At 41.6% G+C, this 18,190-nt stretch overlaps 2 protein-coding genes across 4 annotated transcripts in view; one reads left to right on the forward strand and one right to left on the reverse strand.

Moving 5' to 3' along the window:
* Window positions 1-18,190, forward strand: part of LOC134815331 (uncharacterized) — a 68,495-nt gene that overhangs the window by 17,625 nt on the left and 32,680 nt on the right. The window lies entirely within an intron of this gene.
* LOC134815165 (sphingomyelinase phosphodiesterase C-like) lies at window positions 991-2,560 on the reverse strand. Its single transcript, XM_063823671.1, has one exon. The coding sequence runs from the start codon at window positions 2,511-2,513 to the stop codon at window positions 1,056-1,058; it is 1,458 nt and encodes a 485-aa protein (XP_063679741.1). The 5' UTR covers window positions 2,514-2,560; the 3' UTR covers window positions 991-1,055.

Here is an 18,190-nt window from a genome sequence, read left to right on the forward strand (position 1 = left end):
ACTCCTCTGACGGGGGTGACTGGTGAGCACACGCTGTGGTTGATAAACTGCCAGCTTCCTCTTTTGTAATTGTTTTGACATTGGTGGTGAAGGGTGAAATGAGATTTGTCTGGTTGCTACTTAGAGCGATGATTTAAGAGCTGCTGGGTGTGATTCGCAGATGTTTGGCTGCTAATCACAAATCATCAAAACGATCCGAAAGCGGATACAGCATGGAATCCGCTTAATGTAAGGCGCGGTAAATTTTTTATTACTTAAATCTAAACTTCATAACTCACCATGACGGCAATGCGCGCGCAGCTGCGCGCGTATTCTCTAGTTGTTCGGAAATGGAGCAAGTTTTTAGTAGCCCGACCTGCGGAATTCGACGTGAACTTAAATTAATTATAAATCGGCTCAACATCTAAATTGATATTAAACTATTCCAATCAAAATGTTATGACCCGCCCTATGAAGTGAACTGCGTAGAAGCCACTTTAAGGCAACCAAGCCTGAAATATCTGGTTTTCAACAAAATTGTATGAAGTTGTGAGATAACGGATGTATTGTTTTTTGTATATTAGAGCTTTAGCCACAGGTAGGTTGGTCTGCACGGAGCCCCACAGTTTCAATTCCTTGTGTAACTAGCCGTACAGCAAGGAAATCCACTGTGCTCGCCAGGTTAGGCACATAACCAACACTACCCTGATAAGGTTAGCTATATACTATGGTTTTCTCGAAAGTATTTCCTTGTATTTGACTTTCGTCAAGAAAGTACTCTTACTTTCGGTTCAGATGTTATATAAGCTAGCCTTTATGTGGTCCGCAGGGCGGAGCAACCGCCACACACTCCTCACTGCCCGCTGGTGATGTTTCATAATTTTGTTTCACTTGATTGCTGGATTAATTTTGTTGCTGGCTGATGCGGGTTTTGACTGAGCGGGCTCACACTTTCGCACAATCTAGTATCACAAAAGCTGATTAAGACAATATAAAACTGTTGTTAGTTTGTTATAAAACAGTATTCTCAATCAACTCAATTATATTTCCACAATCACGAATTAACAATGTACGGTTTACCGTCGTAACCAAAACTTTCTATACACTGAACGAAACGCCGCAATATTGAAATTGGTGGTATAACAATAATACAAATGGGGACTAATCATGGGTACTGCTCTCTCCTGGTAAACTTTACCCTTTACAGCCATGAACGACCTCATTCCGTCTGATTCCTCGATAATGTTTTTAGTTTTATTGAACAGACCCTCGGGGGTAAGTTCATTGAGACGAAAGATTTGTCCGAATGACCGGTAGGTTAAGAATTTAGGCTCAATTCTAAGTCTTGTATAATAATCTAGCCAAGTATGATAAGTAAAGATGTCCTTCAGTTTCCTCTCGTTACCATGGTTCTGAATGACTGCAATGCCATAAGATGGTTGGCCACTGTATATGGGGGAGACACTGGGGAAGGTGAAGGTTGCCATGTCAACGCCAGAGTTCCTCTCCACAACAAACGTGTCCTGGTGCTCGTGCCCAAATAACATGGCAATAACCTTCTCATGGTGTCTCCGGTAGATCTCTCTGAAGTTCTCGAAATATTCCAGCCTCCAGGAAACCTTGGCCACCTTGTTGTGGTACAAGGCGTACAATGACAAGGTAGGGGGAATGTGGCCGATGATGACCACTCTGCCGGTCACTGCGTCAAGAGTGTCGCTGAGCCACTGTAAGTGTGAGACCGCGTATTCTCGTTGAGAGCTCCGGTCCTGCACACTAGCAGAAAACAGGTTAGTGTTGAGGGAAATGACTGTGAACTTATCTGCGAACAATGCGGAGTAGTACCCCCCGTACATGAAGATCTCCCTGAAATTATCAGGAAGTGTAACTTTGTGACCCCTGGTGATTGCAGGCTCGAACATTTTCAGCAGGGAAGTGTACCAGCTAATGTCAGGGACGGTGTTATGAGCGGGGAGGTCGTTGTTCCCTACAGTCGGGAACACGGGAGTGGAGGGGAAGTGGTGTTGGAACTGTTTGAAGACTGAGCTGATGGAGTCCAGAGTGACCTTGTAGTCCCAGGTGTCAGCAGGCTGGTGCTGTGCAGCGTCCCCTAACATCACCAACACTCTGCTTTTAGATCCCGGCAGCTTGGTAACCATGTCCTTCAGAGTGAGGTTGAGGAGCCCCAGAGTTGAGTCACAACCGAACACGCCGTACTCACTGCTGGACTGGCCCACACACTCGTCAGGGTGCAGGTTGAGGTGGATGTCTGATATGAGGCCCAGTAGAGTGTCCTGTGGTCCTGGTTCCATCACCCCCTCTCTCCCCATATTGTCACACCATGGTCTCCTGATGGGCCACCTGATCAGACAGAAGAGAACAGCAGTCAGCAGACACACCAGCCCCGCCAGTGTTGAGATGGTGAAGCGAGTAGGAGTGCAGCACTGTGTCTTCGGTTCGTCAGAGGGCAGCAGCTGCTCCCTCTCCTCCTGCTCCCTCTCTCCTATCTGGATCAGCTTGTAGTTCCCGCCACTCATGTTGTGTGTGTAGGTGAGGTTACTTCATCAACCAGCTCTTGTTACATCTTTCTGTGGGGACGGGTACTCATTACTAGTATACAGCAGGTTTAATTTGATCGTGTAAACTAGCAAACTACTTAAAGTAGAGTGTTAGAAGTACCTCTCTTCTCTGCACTGGAAGGAAAATATTGCAGGTATAATTTAATTCTCTGTGAAATATGGTTATTTTAGAAAATGGCAGTTTCAATACAAGCTTTGAACTCCAACTGTGGGGTTTGTCTTGCGAAACATCAAACAAGGGTTTCTAAATTCTATCTAAATGAATGTGGCTTCTGTAGAGCAAAATGGCCAATCAAAAATATCTAAACACGTACAATACATAAACACGTACAATAGGAGGTTTGCGAAGATAGAGAACAGTCTCGAAAAACATCAACCTATACGGCACATTTATCTACTGTACAGTATTAAGTATTATAAGTAGTAACACAAACACAACTTGAAACCGCTGATAAAGACAAATAACAGTACGAAAAGGTGGTTAATAAGACATCTGCTATAACCCTCATCGAATGACGCTCACACACTGCACGAGCCTATTCATTGACTTAACATTACAAATAATTAGTAATTAGTGTACAATTGTGCAATATTTTGACTATTCATTACATAAATAAGTGTACAATATGCAGAGTTGTGACTGTATAATTTATATGTAATGTTGGATGTTCGGAGCCTATAATCTTAAAACGGAGAAAAAGGAATGAGAATGTAACGATAGAAAAGTGCTAAGAGACAGAACCAAATACACAGTCGTACACTCTACAAATACAGGAGAGACAGAACCAAATACACAGTCGTACACTCTACAAATACAGGAGAGACAGAACCAAATACACAGTCGTACACTCTACAAATACAGGAGAGATTGATTGTATAGAAATATGCAAGCTTTTCTTACTTGTTGGTGTGGTTGCCTCAATACTGAGTACCCAATAACACAACTGTAACAACTAGATGTAGGTTACGATCTCAAACTAAATACAATAAAAACAACACTACATTAGTAAAATACACAGTAGACTACAGACTATAGAGCCTCTCTAAGCTGCTTCATTTAAGGGACCAGCATTTCCTAAAATGTACAGTCAACATATTCAGTGCAATTGTGCAATCTCCAGGGTGCCTAATGAAGTGATAGTCTTGCACTGTACAGCTGTAAAGTTGGAGATAATGACATGGCATCTACTTTTACAGTAGGAATAAGGGCGGTAGTTGAGTGTGTCCCATATCCTAGCTCCCTGCCTAATTATCCGGTATATATTCCACTTCTGGACTTATGTGGCAAGTTTTGCTCCCGAAACAAAAACAATTTTATCGGACAAAAGATTTAAAATGATTCATAAAGCATACAGGAAACAACAATGAACAATGGTCACAAAAATTTGGGAAAACATACAAATTACCGTTTATCAGTGATATCTGATAAGTCTGATTGCAGGCTGGCTATCTTAATATTAATTATGAGGAGATAAGAAATGTCATTCGTTGGAAATGAAATTTCTCAAAACATATTATATATATAAGCCATATAATCTGTACTAATAATCTCAAGTTGTGTGTTCGTTCGTTCGCGTGTAATTTCCTAGTGGCTTAATCAAGAAAACGGTTAGAGTTATGGACTGGTTTTTTCGGTAGATAAGAGTGCCGACAAAACTCAGACCAAGCCAAATGATTAAGGTTTTTTAAATCGACCGGTGGTAAGTGATTTAATTGATCATTCTGTGACCCAAATGTGATACTTAAACTGTCTCAACTACTCTCCCTCTTTCCCACTCTCGCTCTTTCTCCCTCATAACAGATTTGCTAATTAGGTAATTTGATAGTAGACCTCAAGATTCCCTATCAAGTATTACTATTAGATACGTGAGGGGCACTCTGAATTAAATTGCGGTCTGTTTGGACTGAGTGACTTCATACTTTCGCACCTGTTTAACTACGAAAATGTGATGCATGTTTTCGAATATAATAGGCGGGTTTATACTTTTGTCCCGGCCGTTGGCACGGGTTACACTAGTTATGTCATAATGTCAACATCTTGAAAAGTTCAGACAAATGCATTCAAATTAGATAAATCAGTCCTTTTTAGAAACTTAACATTCTATAGCAGTATCCTCTTAGTCCGCCATAATTTTTGGTCCCCGTCATTTTTCGTATGACTCTTATAGCAATCTGCACCGATTTTGAAGCCACCATAAATTTTAAGTTCATCTTAACCAGGATCGTAACATTGGACCTCACACCAACATACCAGCCATTCCACTCATACCAATCTCTCAGAACATTCACAGGGAATATTTTACATCTCAGATTTTCTTTCTATAGACCAAAGTACAATCCTTAACTACGATATGTTCATTAACAAGTGGGAGTTGTCTCCAAATACTATTTCCAAAACTGAGTACTGTAACATTATCATGGGGATACGGAGATATAACTGCCCCACTATTAACTCAAGGAATATTGAGTTTGTTGACTCAAATATAAAACTTAAATTTTTACATTCTGTTACTGGACAGGTGAAGGGAAGTAAAATTCGGGATAAAATGTACGACTCTATCTGCCCAAACGAGCTGTCCCCATTACGTCAATGGGTTATTGACCTAAATAATCAACCAATAGATTGGGCGGTCGTTCTTAGCAACCTATTTTTCTTAGTATCTAAAAATTTTAAGTTGATTCAATTTCAGTACAAGCTTTTAATGAGGATCACGACGTGTAGATACATGAGACACAAAATGAAAATTGTTACAGATACTCCCATGTGTAGCCTGTGTAACACATACTTAGAAACAATCCCTCATATCTATCTCCATTGTATCCACACAAATAGCTTCATCACAATACTTGAAGACTTTATAAAAAGGAAAATCGATAGAAATTACAAAGACCCCAATAAAATTAATTTTATAGTTTGTAATCACACTTCACAAATTATAAATTATTTTAATATTGTTGCCAAATGGTACATTAGCAAAAGATTTCAGGCAGGGGACATGCCGATCTGGCAGGGATATATCAAACTTCTTTAACTTTCACTTACTGGTGACAAAATAGGCCACAAAAGTTCTATTGTGTCGATCTTGGCCGATTAGGGCAAATTGTCCACCCCATTTATATTGCTGTCTTTGTTATTTATTATCAATGGTTATTGTTACTATCCTACAGTACTACTAACTGTTTTTTTGTAGTACATGCCCTGCTTCCTTCCATTCCTAAACTACCTTACAAGCTCTTCCTCTTTTACACCCTTTTCAATCACTTCATTTCACTCATTCACTTCATATCTAATTACCACAGTATCTGCCAAAACCAACATGGCCCATGTGGAAGGGGGCCTTGACGTTGTTGACCGCTTGGCCCTGCATCCCAAGCTGACGGTCGGCCTCCACTCTCTAAAAACATACCTTCAGTGAAGGCAGATGGTCAGCAAATAGCGATGCTAGGGCTTGGTGTGAACAAATCTTGACCTACTTTCACACCTTAGGGACGACTCTCGCAAATGCGAGAGTAATGACCCCGGGGAGGGCCCCATTGGTTTTAGTAGGTTGCATTTTATATAGAAAATTAAAAAAAAAAAAAAAAAAAAAAAAAAAAATCTCTCAGAACATAATTTGGATATTAACAATTGTTCGAATAAACATCATATCCCAAATACACAAAATAGCTTAATCATATAAACATTTATAAAACACTGGCCACGTGATTACAAAACACTGGCCACGTGATTACAAAACACTGGCCACGTGATTACAAAACACTAACCACGTGATTACAAAACACTAACCACGTGATTACAAAACACTGGCCACGTGATTACAAAACACTGGCCACGTGATTACAAAACACTAACCACGTGATTACAAAACACTAACCACGTGATTACAAAACACTAACCACGTGATTACAAAACACTGGCCACGTGATTACAAAACACTGGCCACGTGGTTACAAAACACTGGCCACGTGATTACAAAACACTGGCCACGTGATTACAAAACACTGGCCACGTGATTACAAAACACTGGCCACGTGATTACAAAACACTAACCACGTGATTACAAAACACTGGCCACGTGATTACAAAACACTAACCACGTGATTACAAAACACTGGCCACGTGATTACAAAACACTGGCCACGTGATTACAAAACACTGGCCACGTGATTACAAAACACTGGCCACGTGATTACAAAACACTGGCCACGTGATTACAAACCACTGACCACGTGATTACAAAACACTGACCACGTGATTACAAAACACTGGCCACGTGATTACAAAACACTGGCCACGTGATTACAAAACACTGGCCACGTGATTACAAAACACTGGCCACGTGATTACAAAACACTGGCCACGTGATTACAAAACACTGACCACGTGATTACAAAACACTGGCCACGTGATTACAAAACACTGACCACGTGATTACAAAACACTGGCCACGTGATTACAAAACACTGGCCACGTGATTACAAAACACTAACCACGTGATTACAAAACACTGACCACGTGACCATCACCCGCCACTGGAGGCAAGCCCTCCTCTCCCTCCCCAAGTCTGAAACACTGAGCCCCTACTATACTGTTGTAATGTTCGTTTTCCCTGGACTCTATCCTCAAATGTTTAACCACCTTAACAGCACTGCACACCATCTGTAGCCTGCTACTAGCTTTACTACCCTGCATTGCAGTGAACCTTCTTGTATAACTCTCACTCAACTCGTCTGGTCTGAAAGACTTACAGTTGATCACGTGGTTGCACCAAGTTCTGAACCGCTTCATCCGACAGTAATACAGTATAGGGTTCAGTGAAGCGTTCACCACAACACTCTCCATCTTGGCAATGTGCCAGGAGTACCAGAACATGAAGCGAGTACTGAAGTAAACCCCGGGGTACTTCACCCCGAAGAAACGGGTCGTCATGTTGTGCATGAGGTTGATGAAGAGAGGGATGTTACAAACCAAGAAGAGTCCTGTAAACATGGCTATAGTAATACTGGCCCTGTGTCTCCCAGACTCTCGGAGCTTGGTTCTAGGGCTCCGGGGCTTGTTGAAGGTGAGGTGGACGGCTGCTGACACTTTAGCAGAGTGATGTAGTTTTATTATGGACACTAGGAGAGTTAGAAAGATAATAATAGGAGGCAGTCCAACTAGGACCAGGTTTATAGCGTGCTCAAACTTCATCTCAAAGTTGTAGTAACAGTAAGCCCCGTCCCAGGAGTACTTGTACTCGCCCCGGAGGGGAGGGATGACATATTGGAGGAGAGGGATCAGGAAGAGGATGACCAGGTAGCCCACTACACTGCTCATTACAGAGGCTGTAGTGATCTTGTAGAAGGGCTTGGCTATAGCAACAGTTCTGGAGATGCTGAGCAGCAGCACCAGGAAGATGGATATCTTCTGCAGCACACTGTAGAGGACTTCCCACAACGCGCAGAACAGGTGGTCGTTAAACACCCCCGGTCGGCGCCCTCTGAACAGTGCTATGGCAACAGGGAGGTGAGTGAAGGAGGTGACGCTGTCTATGAAACAGATGACTATGTAGAGGGAGGTGACCAGATCTTTCCTCAGCTTGGAGGAGAAAAAGAAGGAGCCCAGGATGTTACCAGGGATACCAACCAGAGCACAGAGGAGGAGGAGAGTGCCGAGTGTGTAGTCGAGAGGAATGTTGGGTGTTCTCATTCCGGGGTATGCTGGGTAGGACTTCACGTGGGCGTTGTAAACTTCTGATACGTTCATTGCTCCTGGGTCAAAGTGAGGTTAAAGTAAGGTTAAAGTGAGGTTAAGTTTTAGAAGCTTCCTTCAGTGAACGATTATAGAACATGTTATACAATTACAACGTATAAGAACAATGGAACATGTTAGGTGTAAATGGAAACATTTTTTCTTCTTTAACACTCAACCTTTTTATGAATTATCTAAATGAATATGATCGTAAATAAAATGTCAAGGTTGTCAAATAAAATATCAAGGTTGTCAAATAAAATGTCACGGGAAAAACCTATGGGAGAAAAGCTCGTGCTTCGAAAATCCTCGACTATATTATAAAACATATTGTGTTTACAATCACTCATTACTTGACAAGGAGTTCTGTATAATTTTACAGTCCAATGGACGAAATAGTTTACAGCAAATATCTATAGATAGAAAACGTAAAACCCTTTCAAAATTTCGTTCACAGAGCTTCATTAAGTATAAGCACTGCAAGTTTATAAATTTGAATAGTTAACAAACCTTGCAACAACAGTAAACTAAATTCCAGCAATGCCATTAAGGAGACCCACAAAAGTCAGACAATACATGAGACCTCTCTCCGCTCAGTTCATATCAGAGTTCTGAGCTATGTTAAATAGCAGATAGACTTGTTAGAGTAGGACTTGTTAAATATGGAGGGGAGGTTCTGTTGTGATGATTGTTCCGGAATCTAGTATCTGTCTAAATTAACAGGGACAAGGGGAGTGGACCTAGGGTTGAGGGGAGTGGACCTAGGGTTGAGGGGAGTGGACCAAGGGTCGAGGGGAGTGGACATTGGGTAGTTGACGATTAAATTTACCTCACGACTTAAACAAAAGACACATAAGCTGCTGCGAACACCCTGTCATTTTAAGTCGCCGGTAACGCTATACTAAGTATTCTAAATAGCGATTAATGCGGTAGATGTCCAATTAAGGGAGATTTCTCCCAAATGGTGGGAAACACGTACTTAAAAAGTTAAGTACGTGTGTTCAAAACGAGGTCATGATGCAGACGACTCATAGTCTCAAACACAAAACGAGGTCATGATGCAGACGACTCAAAGCCTTCCCATATGACCTAGCTGAGTATTGAGTTAAGCTGTAATTGAGGGGACACTATCCCGTGTGATATTGCCTCTCCTGGTATTGTAACTAGCTCGTGTGGAGCTGTTATAATTCCAGTTTTAGTTGCCTAATTCAACCTTTATTAACTTAAATAGCTGGTTCGGGGAGACTTCAGTATTTACACAACAGTTAGTCCTACAACAAATGGACATGGAGTCTGCCTTTCATTAAATGCTTAGTTCGGTCCAAATTTGCATGAGCCTATTAAGGCATAATAATTTAATATAATGGTTATATATATATACATACTTTCATTTGTGGTTCGTTACTAGCTCGACTCAGTGCCTAATTAAGGATACTATGAAACTTTGAAACTTTGGAGGCGACTATTTTACTCTAGCGATTAAAGTGCGCTCATCGGTAAATAAATATGTGAAGAATCGACAATAAAAGATACTGGAAGACGGGCATTTTCAGGTTCAAAAAATTTTAGAGTTTAGACATTTCCTCCTATTCAGTTTGATAACATTTAACGATGTTAAGTAAACTCTAGTGCAATTATATAAAGATTAAGTTTAGAATGATTTAGACTCCACTATGAAAGGTAGTGTTGGTATTTAGATAAGCCACATCCCACCAAATAACAGTGGGGCCACAGGATAGAGTAATCAGTGTGGTAACCTTGCAATTTGTTTGACCACTCTTACATCTGTTTATTTCTTCTCCCGACTCTTCCAGACCATGTAACTTATTAGATAATAAAACGTTTAAATTATATTCACTGACATTACGTAGTCAAACTAAAACAATGAGAGTAGGAGGACTAAAGAGGACTGAGGAAAACAAAATATGATAACAACGGCAAATAGATACAATGATAATTACTAAAGTGTTGTCTAATGTCTACCAATAACGTGACTTCATAGTTTATAACATTCTGTCTAGAGAGCCCGCAGTATTAAGGTATCACATGAAACAAAATGGTTACCAGGACAGATAGGTGGTGAAGCATGGAGCAGTAAAAAACAGTATAAAGTCTCTAAAAGAATTATGGAAAGTAAGGTGACAGGTTAGAGAGTTGATAAGGAGACAAAACAGTGTAAAGTCTCTAAAAGAATGGAGAGTACGGTGACAGGTTAGAGAGTTGATAAGGAGACAAAACAGTGTAAAGTCTCTAAAAGAATGGAAAGTAAGGTGACAGGTTAGAGAGTTGATAAGGAGACAAAACAGTGTAAAGTCTCTAAAAGAATGGAAAGTAAGGTGACAGGTTAGAGAGTTGATAAGGAGACAAAACAGTGTAAAGTCTCTAAAAGAATGGAAAGTAAGGTGACAGGTTAGAGAGTTGATAAGGAGACAAAACAGTGTAAAGTCTCTAAAAGAATGGAAAGTAAGGTGACAGGTTAGAGAGTTGATAAGGAGACAAAACAGTGTAAAGTCTCTAAAAGAATGGAAAGTAAGGTGACAGGTTAGAGAGTTGATAAGGAGACAAAACAGTGAAAAGTCTCTAAAAGAATGGAAAGTAAGGTGACAGGTTAGAGAGTTGATAAGGAGACAAAACAGTGTAAAGTCTCTAAAAGAATGGAAAGTAAGGTGACAGGTTACAGAGTTGATAAGGAGACCAGATGTTGCAAACAATGCTAGTCAGTCTGTGATAATAACTGTGATATTGACACAGTTAAACTGTTAAGATGCTGTGAACTGAGAGGGAGAAGGTGCACACTATACAGTGACGTACTGTCTGTCATCTGTGTACCGAAGTAGTGGTTCTAATGAGTCTACAACATAGTTTACCTTCTCTTGTGTGAGATGGGAAATTCACAATTGTTTAATAGTTTAATCACTAGAGTATGTAGTAATCATGCTAATCTAAACAATGTATTATTGTCCTTAAATTGTCATCCTAACTACGCAACTACTGAATGAAAAGGCCAGCCGCCAGCTCGAAACATTCATTAAACACAACGGGGGATAGCACACTGATGTTAAAGCTCAGGAAGGCTCCCCAGAAATGAAACTGTTTGTTGCAGGGTTAATGTAGCATAAAATAGCGGTATTGTGGTATTAATTGTCACACGGTTTGGGGCCAATTTAACGAATGAATTTTGTAGCGCGGGATGCCATTGCCCTCCCCCTCTCAACCCCCTCTCCCCCAGGCCCCCCTCTCAACCCCCTCTCCCCCCCCCCCCCTCTCAACCCCCTCCCCCTCTCAACCCCCCCTCCCCCTCCCACGTGCAAGTTAACACTCTGCAGCGCCCTCCCACGTGCAAGTTAACACTCTGCAGCGCCCTCCACGTGCAAGTTAACACTCTGCAGCGCCCTCCACGTGCAAGTTAACACTCTGCAGCGCCCTCCACGCGCAAGTTAACACTCTGCAGCGCCCTCCACGTGCAAGTTAACACTCTGCAGCGCCCTCCACGCGCAAGTTAACACTCTGCAGCGCCCTCCACGTGCAAGTTAACACTCTGCAGCGCCCTCCACGTGCAAGTTAACACTCTGCAGCGCCCTCCACGCGCAAGTTAACACTCTGCAGCGCCCTCCCACGTGCAAATTAACACTCTGCAGCGCCCTCCCACGTGCAAGTTAACACTCTGCAGCGCCCTCCCACGTGCAAGTTAACACTCTGCAGCGCCCTCCCACATGCAAGTTAACACTCTGCAGCGCCCTCCCACGTGCAAGTTAACACTCTGCAGCGCCCTCCCACGTGCAAGTTAACACTCTGCAGCGCCCTCCCACGTGCAAGTTAACACTCTGCAGCGCCCTCCCACGTGCAAATTAACACTCTGCAGCGCCCTCCCACGTGCAAGTTAACACTCTGCAGCGCCCTCCCACATGCAAGTTAACACTCTGCAGCGCCCTCCCACATGCAAGTTAACACTCTGCAGCGCCCTCCTACGTGCAAATTAACACTCTTCAGTGTTTCAGTGGCTCAGTCGGTTTATTCCACATTAAAGCCTCAAAATAACACATGTAACGTTATATCAAGGATTGTGTCTTTACTGCTGCAGTGAAATATGTAAACTGGGCTATAAAGAAGATTGTGAACAATAAAACATATCTAATTGTCATTTAATTAATTGTCATAAACCACTGTTAACATATCAATATGTACTGGAATATTACTTAACATGCCGTGAGGTGAAGACAATAGTAACTTCCCAACAATAACGTTACATATTCCACAAACATAGCCTGGTTATAGAAACTTCATCGGATGTAGCTGATAATTGCAACTAGATGTAATATGTCTATACGTAACGCATCATGCGCACTACGTAACACATCCTGTGCACTACGTAACACAATATCGTGCGCACTAAATAATGTGTTTGCCTCTAGAATTCCGTAACATAGGTACAGTGCATTTAAATAACTCTGGTGATAGAAAAGCGCATAGATACATATTACACAGTACTACCTAAAACCTACCATATGATCACGTCTTACACACTAAAAGCCCAGCATCTTACTTCTTACTTATATCATATTGTAATTTTCTCATTTCTAAGATGATTACTGAGAGATGTATCATGTAGGCACAGCTTGATTATAGTAGTGAGCACCTGTTTACTGCGACACACAGACAAAGCTATAAAATACATTAGTTAAAGCTGTTCGGGTATCAATGGACAAATTTAAATTTAAAATGTGTTGTCCGACGTTAAGTTGGGTGTTGAACTTAAATATAACGACAAAAACAACCCCAAAATTTTGCTCAATTCAGAAGAATACTGCCAGAGAAAAATCAGGAAATCAAGAAATATGGCAAGAAAGCGTATAACTACTCAATTGACTGTTTGGTACCCAGAGTTGGGGCACTCCTCTACCATAGTACCATATTATGTTATTTGAATATTTGAAATTCCCAAGAAATAGAAGCAGCTCGTGACCTGCTGACTGACCTGCTGACAGTGACCTGCTGACTGACCTGCTGACTGACCTGCTGACTGACCTGCTGACTGACCTGCTGACTGACCTGCTGACTGACCTGCTGACTGACCTGCTGACTGACCTGCTGACTGACCTGCTGACTGACCTGCTGACTGACCTGCTGACTGACCTGCTGACTGACCTGCTGACTGACCTGCTGACTGACCCGCTGACTGACCTGCTGACTGACCCGCTGACTGACCTGCTGACTGACCTGCTGACTGACCTGCTGACTGACCTGCTGACTGACCTGCTGCCTGACCTTGTGTTTTGTAGAATGTTCAGGAACACTAGGTGAGCTGCATTATATACCTACATTACGTAGCTACATCAGCTGTCAAGCAAGTAAAACCAATATGTCTGCCCTCCTCAGTGCTTTATTATCTTGTAGCATCTAATTATAAAGACATGGTCTTCAATTCATAAACTAATGAGCTTAGGTATGCACTATGCATGATTGACGACAGTAGGGCAGAATAGGAGCTTGGTATTTGGATGAGAGAATAAGAAGATATTTATTGAAAATTGACTGTTTACATTTTATATCGCTTATTATATAAAGTCAAATAGATTGCTTGGTTGGATGGCTTGATGGTTGGCTGGTTGGTTGGCTGGTTGGTTGGCTGGTTGTTTGGCTGGTTGGTTTGATGGTTGGTTGGTTGGATGGTTGGCTAGTTGGCTGGTTGGATGGCTCGATGGTTGGTTGGATGGCTGGATGGTTGGTTGGATGGCTTGATGGTTGGATGGCTTGATGGTTGGATGGTTGGTTGAATGGTTGGATGGATGGTTGGTTGGATGGCTTGATGGTTGGTTGGTTGGTTGGTTGGTTGGTTGGTTGGTTGGATGGTTGGATGGATGGTTGGTTGGATGGTTGGATGGCTGGTTGGTTGGTTGGTTGGCTGGTTGGCTGGTTGATTTATTGATTGATAGATTATATCCAACAGAGCCTGCATTGTACCCATTAATCACTATGCGAGTGTCAGTATTGAATATGAATAAAAGATGCAACGCTCGGATAGTATTATGTTTGCTACCATGTCTATAACTATTAGTTGATTACATGATGTTTACAAGAAGAATGTGATTGGAATGACCCTCGAGCTCTAGGACAATGATAGTTTGAAATAAGAGCCGGTACACATTGTAGTTCGACACACACTGTAGTTCGATTAAATCTAAAGTTCGTCTATGTTGAGTATGTCGAACTAGAGTGCGCTACCTGGACCCCTGATCGTCACGTACAAAAGTTCAATAAGAGAACTGCGATTGGGCGAAAGGATATTCATAAACATTGATTTTGCAAATTAGATTAGTTTTCAATTCAGTTTTGTTAACAATAACACATCAGGCTGACCTCCCAACCTACAGAGATAGGGGCTGTGTATAGGGGGAGGAGAAGGGGGAGAGGGGAGGAGAAGGGGGAGAGAGACTAGGGAGGGAGGAGAAGGGGAGAGGGGAGGAGAAGGGGGAGAGAGACTAGGGAGGGAGGAGAAGGGGGAGAGGGGAGGAGAAGGGGGAGAGAGACTAGGGAGGGAGGAGAAGGGGAGAGGGGAGGAGAAGGGGGAGAGAGACTAGGGAGGGAGGAGAAGGGGGAGGGAGAGAGGAGAAGGGGGAGGGTAGGGGGAAAGAGAGGGAGAGGGAGGAGAAAGGGAAGGGGGGAGAAGGGGGCGAGGGGAGGAGAAGGGGGAATGGGAGGGAGAAGAAATGGAAGGGGGAGGTGAAGAAAGAGTATCAAATAGAAAGATAGTATAAGTAGATGTTCTACGAACGTTACTAATTGAAGATTTGTTATTTGATTATTGCCTGAACAAGGTCCAAGAACTAGAAGAGCGGGATCAATAGAAATTTACCCAAGAAAACATTTCAACTATGCGACTAATAAATAATATTTCAATCCGGATTTTACATGAACTAGACGAGCGTATTGTAAAGAAATACTTAATGGTGTTTAAAGTATCGTCAGAAAGCGGTTAGTGAACGTTAAAATACTTGACATACAATAACCCCCTTTACTTTTACTCTGTCCTGAAAAAATAGGAATACATATTTCCAAGATTGTCTAGTTTTAAATCAGACTAGAATCTTGGTCGTGTTAAACTAATTAATTTGATGTCGCCCCTTTTTAGATACGTACAGCGGAATACGTACAGCGGAATTTCCAAGAATAAATGGATGCTAAAGCAGCAGACAAATAAGTGAAATAAGGATTTATTTAAGAAGTTTCCCCGGTAGCAACTAAATAAAATACACAATATTCAGAGTTAGAGCAACATAATTTAAGATACAAACAACTAACTGATCTCAATAAGAAGGAGATCTATCATTATAGTATGACGAGAGTGTCAACTAATAGAAAGGGAGTATAACTGCTCTCTTATCACCAGTTATTCGTCCAACGTAACTACCAATACACTGAAACTACGGGTAATACTAATAACTTATAAATCATATAATATAATATAATATACTGGCGTTTAATCCTTTCCCAGGTTGATCGTAGTGATCTGGACACATTGCAGTGTAAAGGAAACATATCTGACACACACGTGATATCTGATAACCAATCAGCTTACAGCATCCGCCAATAAGGTCAATAATTTTTACTTAAAAAGATACGGCTACCCTTTCAGCCACTACCAAAGTCCAACATCTCTATTAATGTTAACACCTTGTTGCAAGTGCTACACCTTGTATTAATATGGCGTCATAATCATCTCCTCTCTCTCTTCTCGCCGCATGGTCATTTGCTGCCTATCATCACCTTAATAACATTACTCTATCACATCTTGTTAATAAGGTAGGCTTGTTCTTGATTCAGGAAGTTTATTTATTTAAATATCAGGATATCAGGATGAGCTACGTCGTTACATTACGTAATATTACAGTGACGTCAAGTGGGATGGAGGGAAATAACGGCATTCCATCCTTTCATACCCGACTCTACCTATTAATGGTATTTAACAAACTAATAATCAAAAGATCCGCGGCTCTGAATGTAATGCCGGCACCGGAAAGGTTCAACAATAGTTCACATTTCACAGTGAACAGTGTTCCCGTCTGTCAAGCCAGTTTATCTTGATCCACATATATATACCAGAATACTACAGTCAACAGTAATCAGTCAACAGTGAGCAATCCTGATCAATCGAGTGGGATACAGTTGTTATAAATATTCAAATATTATAAATATAATAAATATTCAAATATTTACAAACAAGCAAAATAAATATCTTTCTAAGCCCTACTAGGATCATAATTTATATTATCTGCATCCAGACAGCTATTGCAAACTCTTAGCAGATGAACGGAAGTAACGATACCGGATCCTAGCTCAGTAACCGATCAAAACACTACAGATCTTTGTGTTTTCATCTGGAAATGTGCGATAATATAACGGAAATATATTACTGTGCAAAACTCGGCGAAAAAAAGCAAATTTAACTTTCTGTAGTCTATTTCTAATTTTGTTTGGGGCAGACAATAGATAGATTGCCAATGGTTTGATTATTCGGGTCATACTCTCCGTTTTCAATTTACAAAGCAATCGCTTTACTAACAGTAACTAACTAATCGCGACCACTCGCAGAAGATCATTGTACTGGTGGAAAGCAATCTTGGATATTTGAAAAACGCAATCACTAACAGTAACAGTAAAACCGATAGCGATAGTGACTAAAAATGAAACAGTAGCGAACAACTTTCTTATATAGGGTGGTGTTTACAACAGATCGTAGGGAATAAGTAATCGGGTTCGGATATATGAGGTGGCCCGATGGACCTACGATGTCGACAAAAGTCTGCTCCTTCGCAATATAGACCACTCCCCTATAAAGCCAACTGCTCTGTCGCAAATTTATCATATCACACTTTATCAAGAGATCAGACGCTCAGACCACTCTAGTTGCTGAGATCAAGAACTGGTTTCAGAGTTTCAGTCCGCCCCGATATAATCCTTTATAATGTAGTACAGCTTACTAGTTACTATGAGCTATCCACATTAAATTAACTGCAAGGCTGTTTGATAGTTGAGATGGGAAGTTCAGAACAGGTAGTCAAGCAGTAGTGTTGGGGAAGTATTACAGTTTTGAGAGATCGCCACTCAGCTTTGATAAGATGTTGATGAAGTATAACTTTATCAGGCTGACAAGTGACAGCAATAACCCGATTCTGTTGCTCAATGTCAAATACGAGTTCAGTTGCGAGATTATATGATGGTGAGCTGTAAAACTACTTATGTGGTTTAGTTGACATGAACAAGTTGTGATATTCAGACCATACGTAAGAGGATGGGTGAGACGGTGAAGTTCTTTACTGCAGAACTGACACAGCTCGGTGAAGTTCTTTACTGCAGAACTGCCACAGCTCGGTGAAGTTCTTTACTGCAGAACTGACACAGCTCGGTGGAGTTCTTTACTGCAGAACTGACACAGCTCGGTGAAGTTCTTTACTGCAGAACTGCCACAGCTCGGTGAAGTTCTTTACTGCAGAACTGCCACAGCTCGGTGAAGTTCTTTATTGCAGAACTGACACAGCTCGGTGAAGTTCTTTACTGCAGAACTGACACAGCTCGGTGAAGTTCTTTATTGCAGAACTGACACAGCTCGGTGAAGTTCTTTACTGCAGAACTGCCACAGCTCGGTGAAGTTCTTTACTGCAGAACTGACACAGCTCGGTGAAGTTCTTTACTGCAGAACTGCCACAGCTCGGTGAAGTTCTTTACTGCAGAACTGCCACAGCTCGGTGAAGTTCTTTACTGCAGAACTGACACAGCTCGGTGAAGTTCTTTACTGCAGAACTGCCACAGCTCGGTGAAGTTCTTTACTGCAGAACTGCCACAGCTCGGTGAAGTTCTTTACTGCAGAACTGCCACAGCTCGGTGAAGTTCTTTACTGCAGAACTGC

Source organism: Bolinopsis microptera, chromosome 5 (genome assembly GCF_026151205.1).
Source record: "Bolinopsis microptera isolate Bmic1 chromosome 5, MBARI_Bmic_1.0, whole genome shotgun sequence".
NCBI lineage: Eukaryota > Metazoa > Ctenophora > Tentaculata > Lobata > Bolinopsidae > Bolinopsis > Bolinopsis microptera.

Coding starts and splice junctions, on each gene's coding strand:
- LOC134815165 (XM_063823671.1), bottom strand. CDS start 2,513: ATGAGTGGCGGGAACTACAAGCTGATCCAGATAGGAGAGAGGGAGCAG.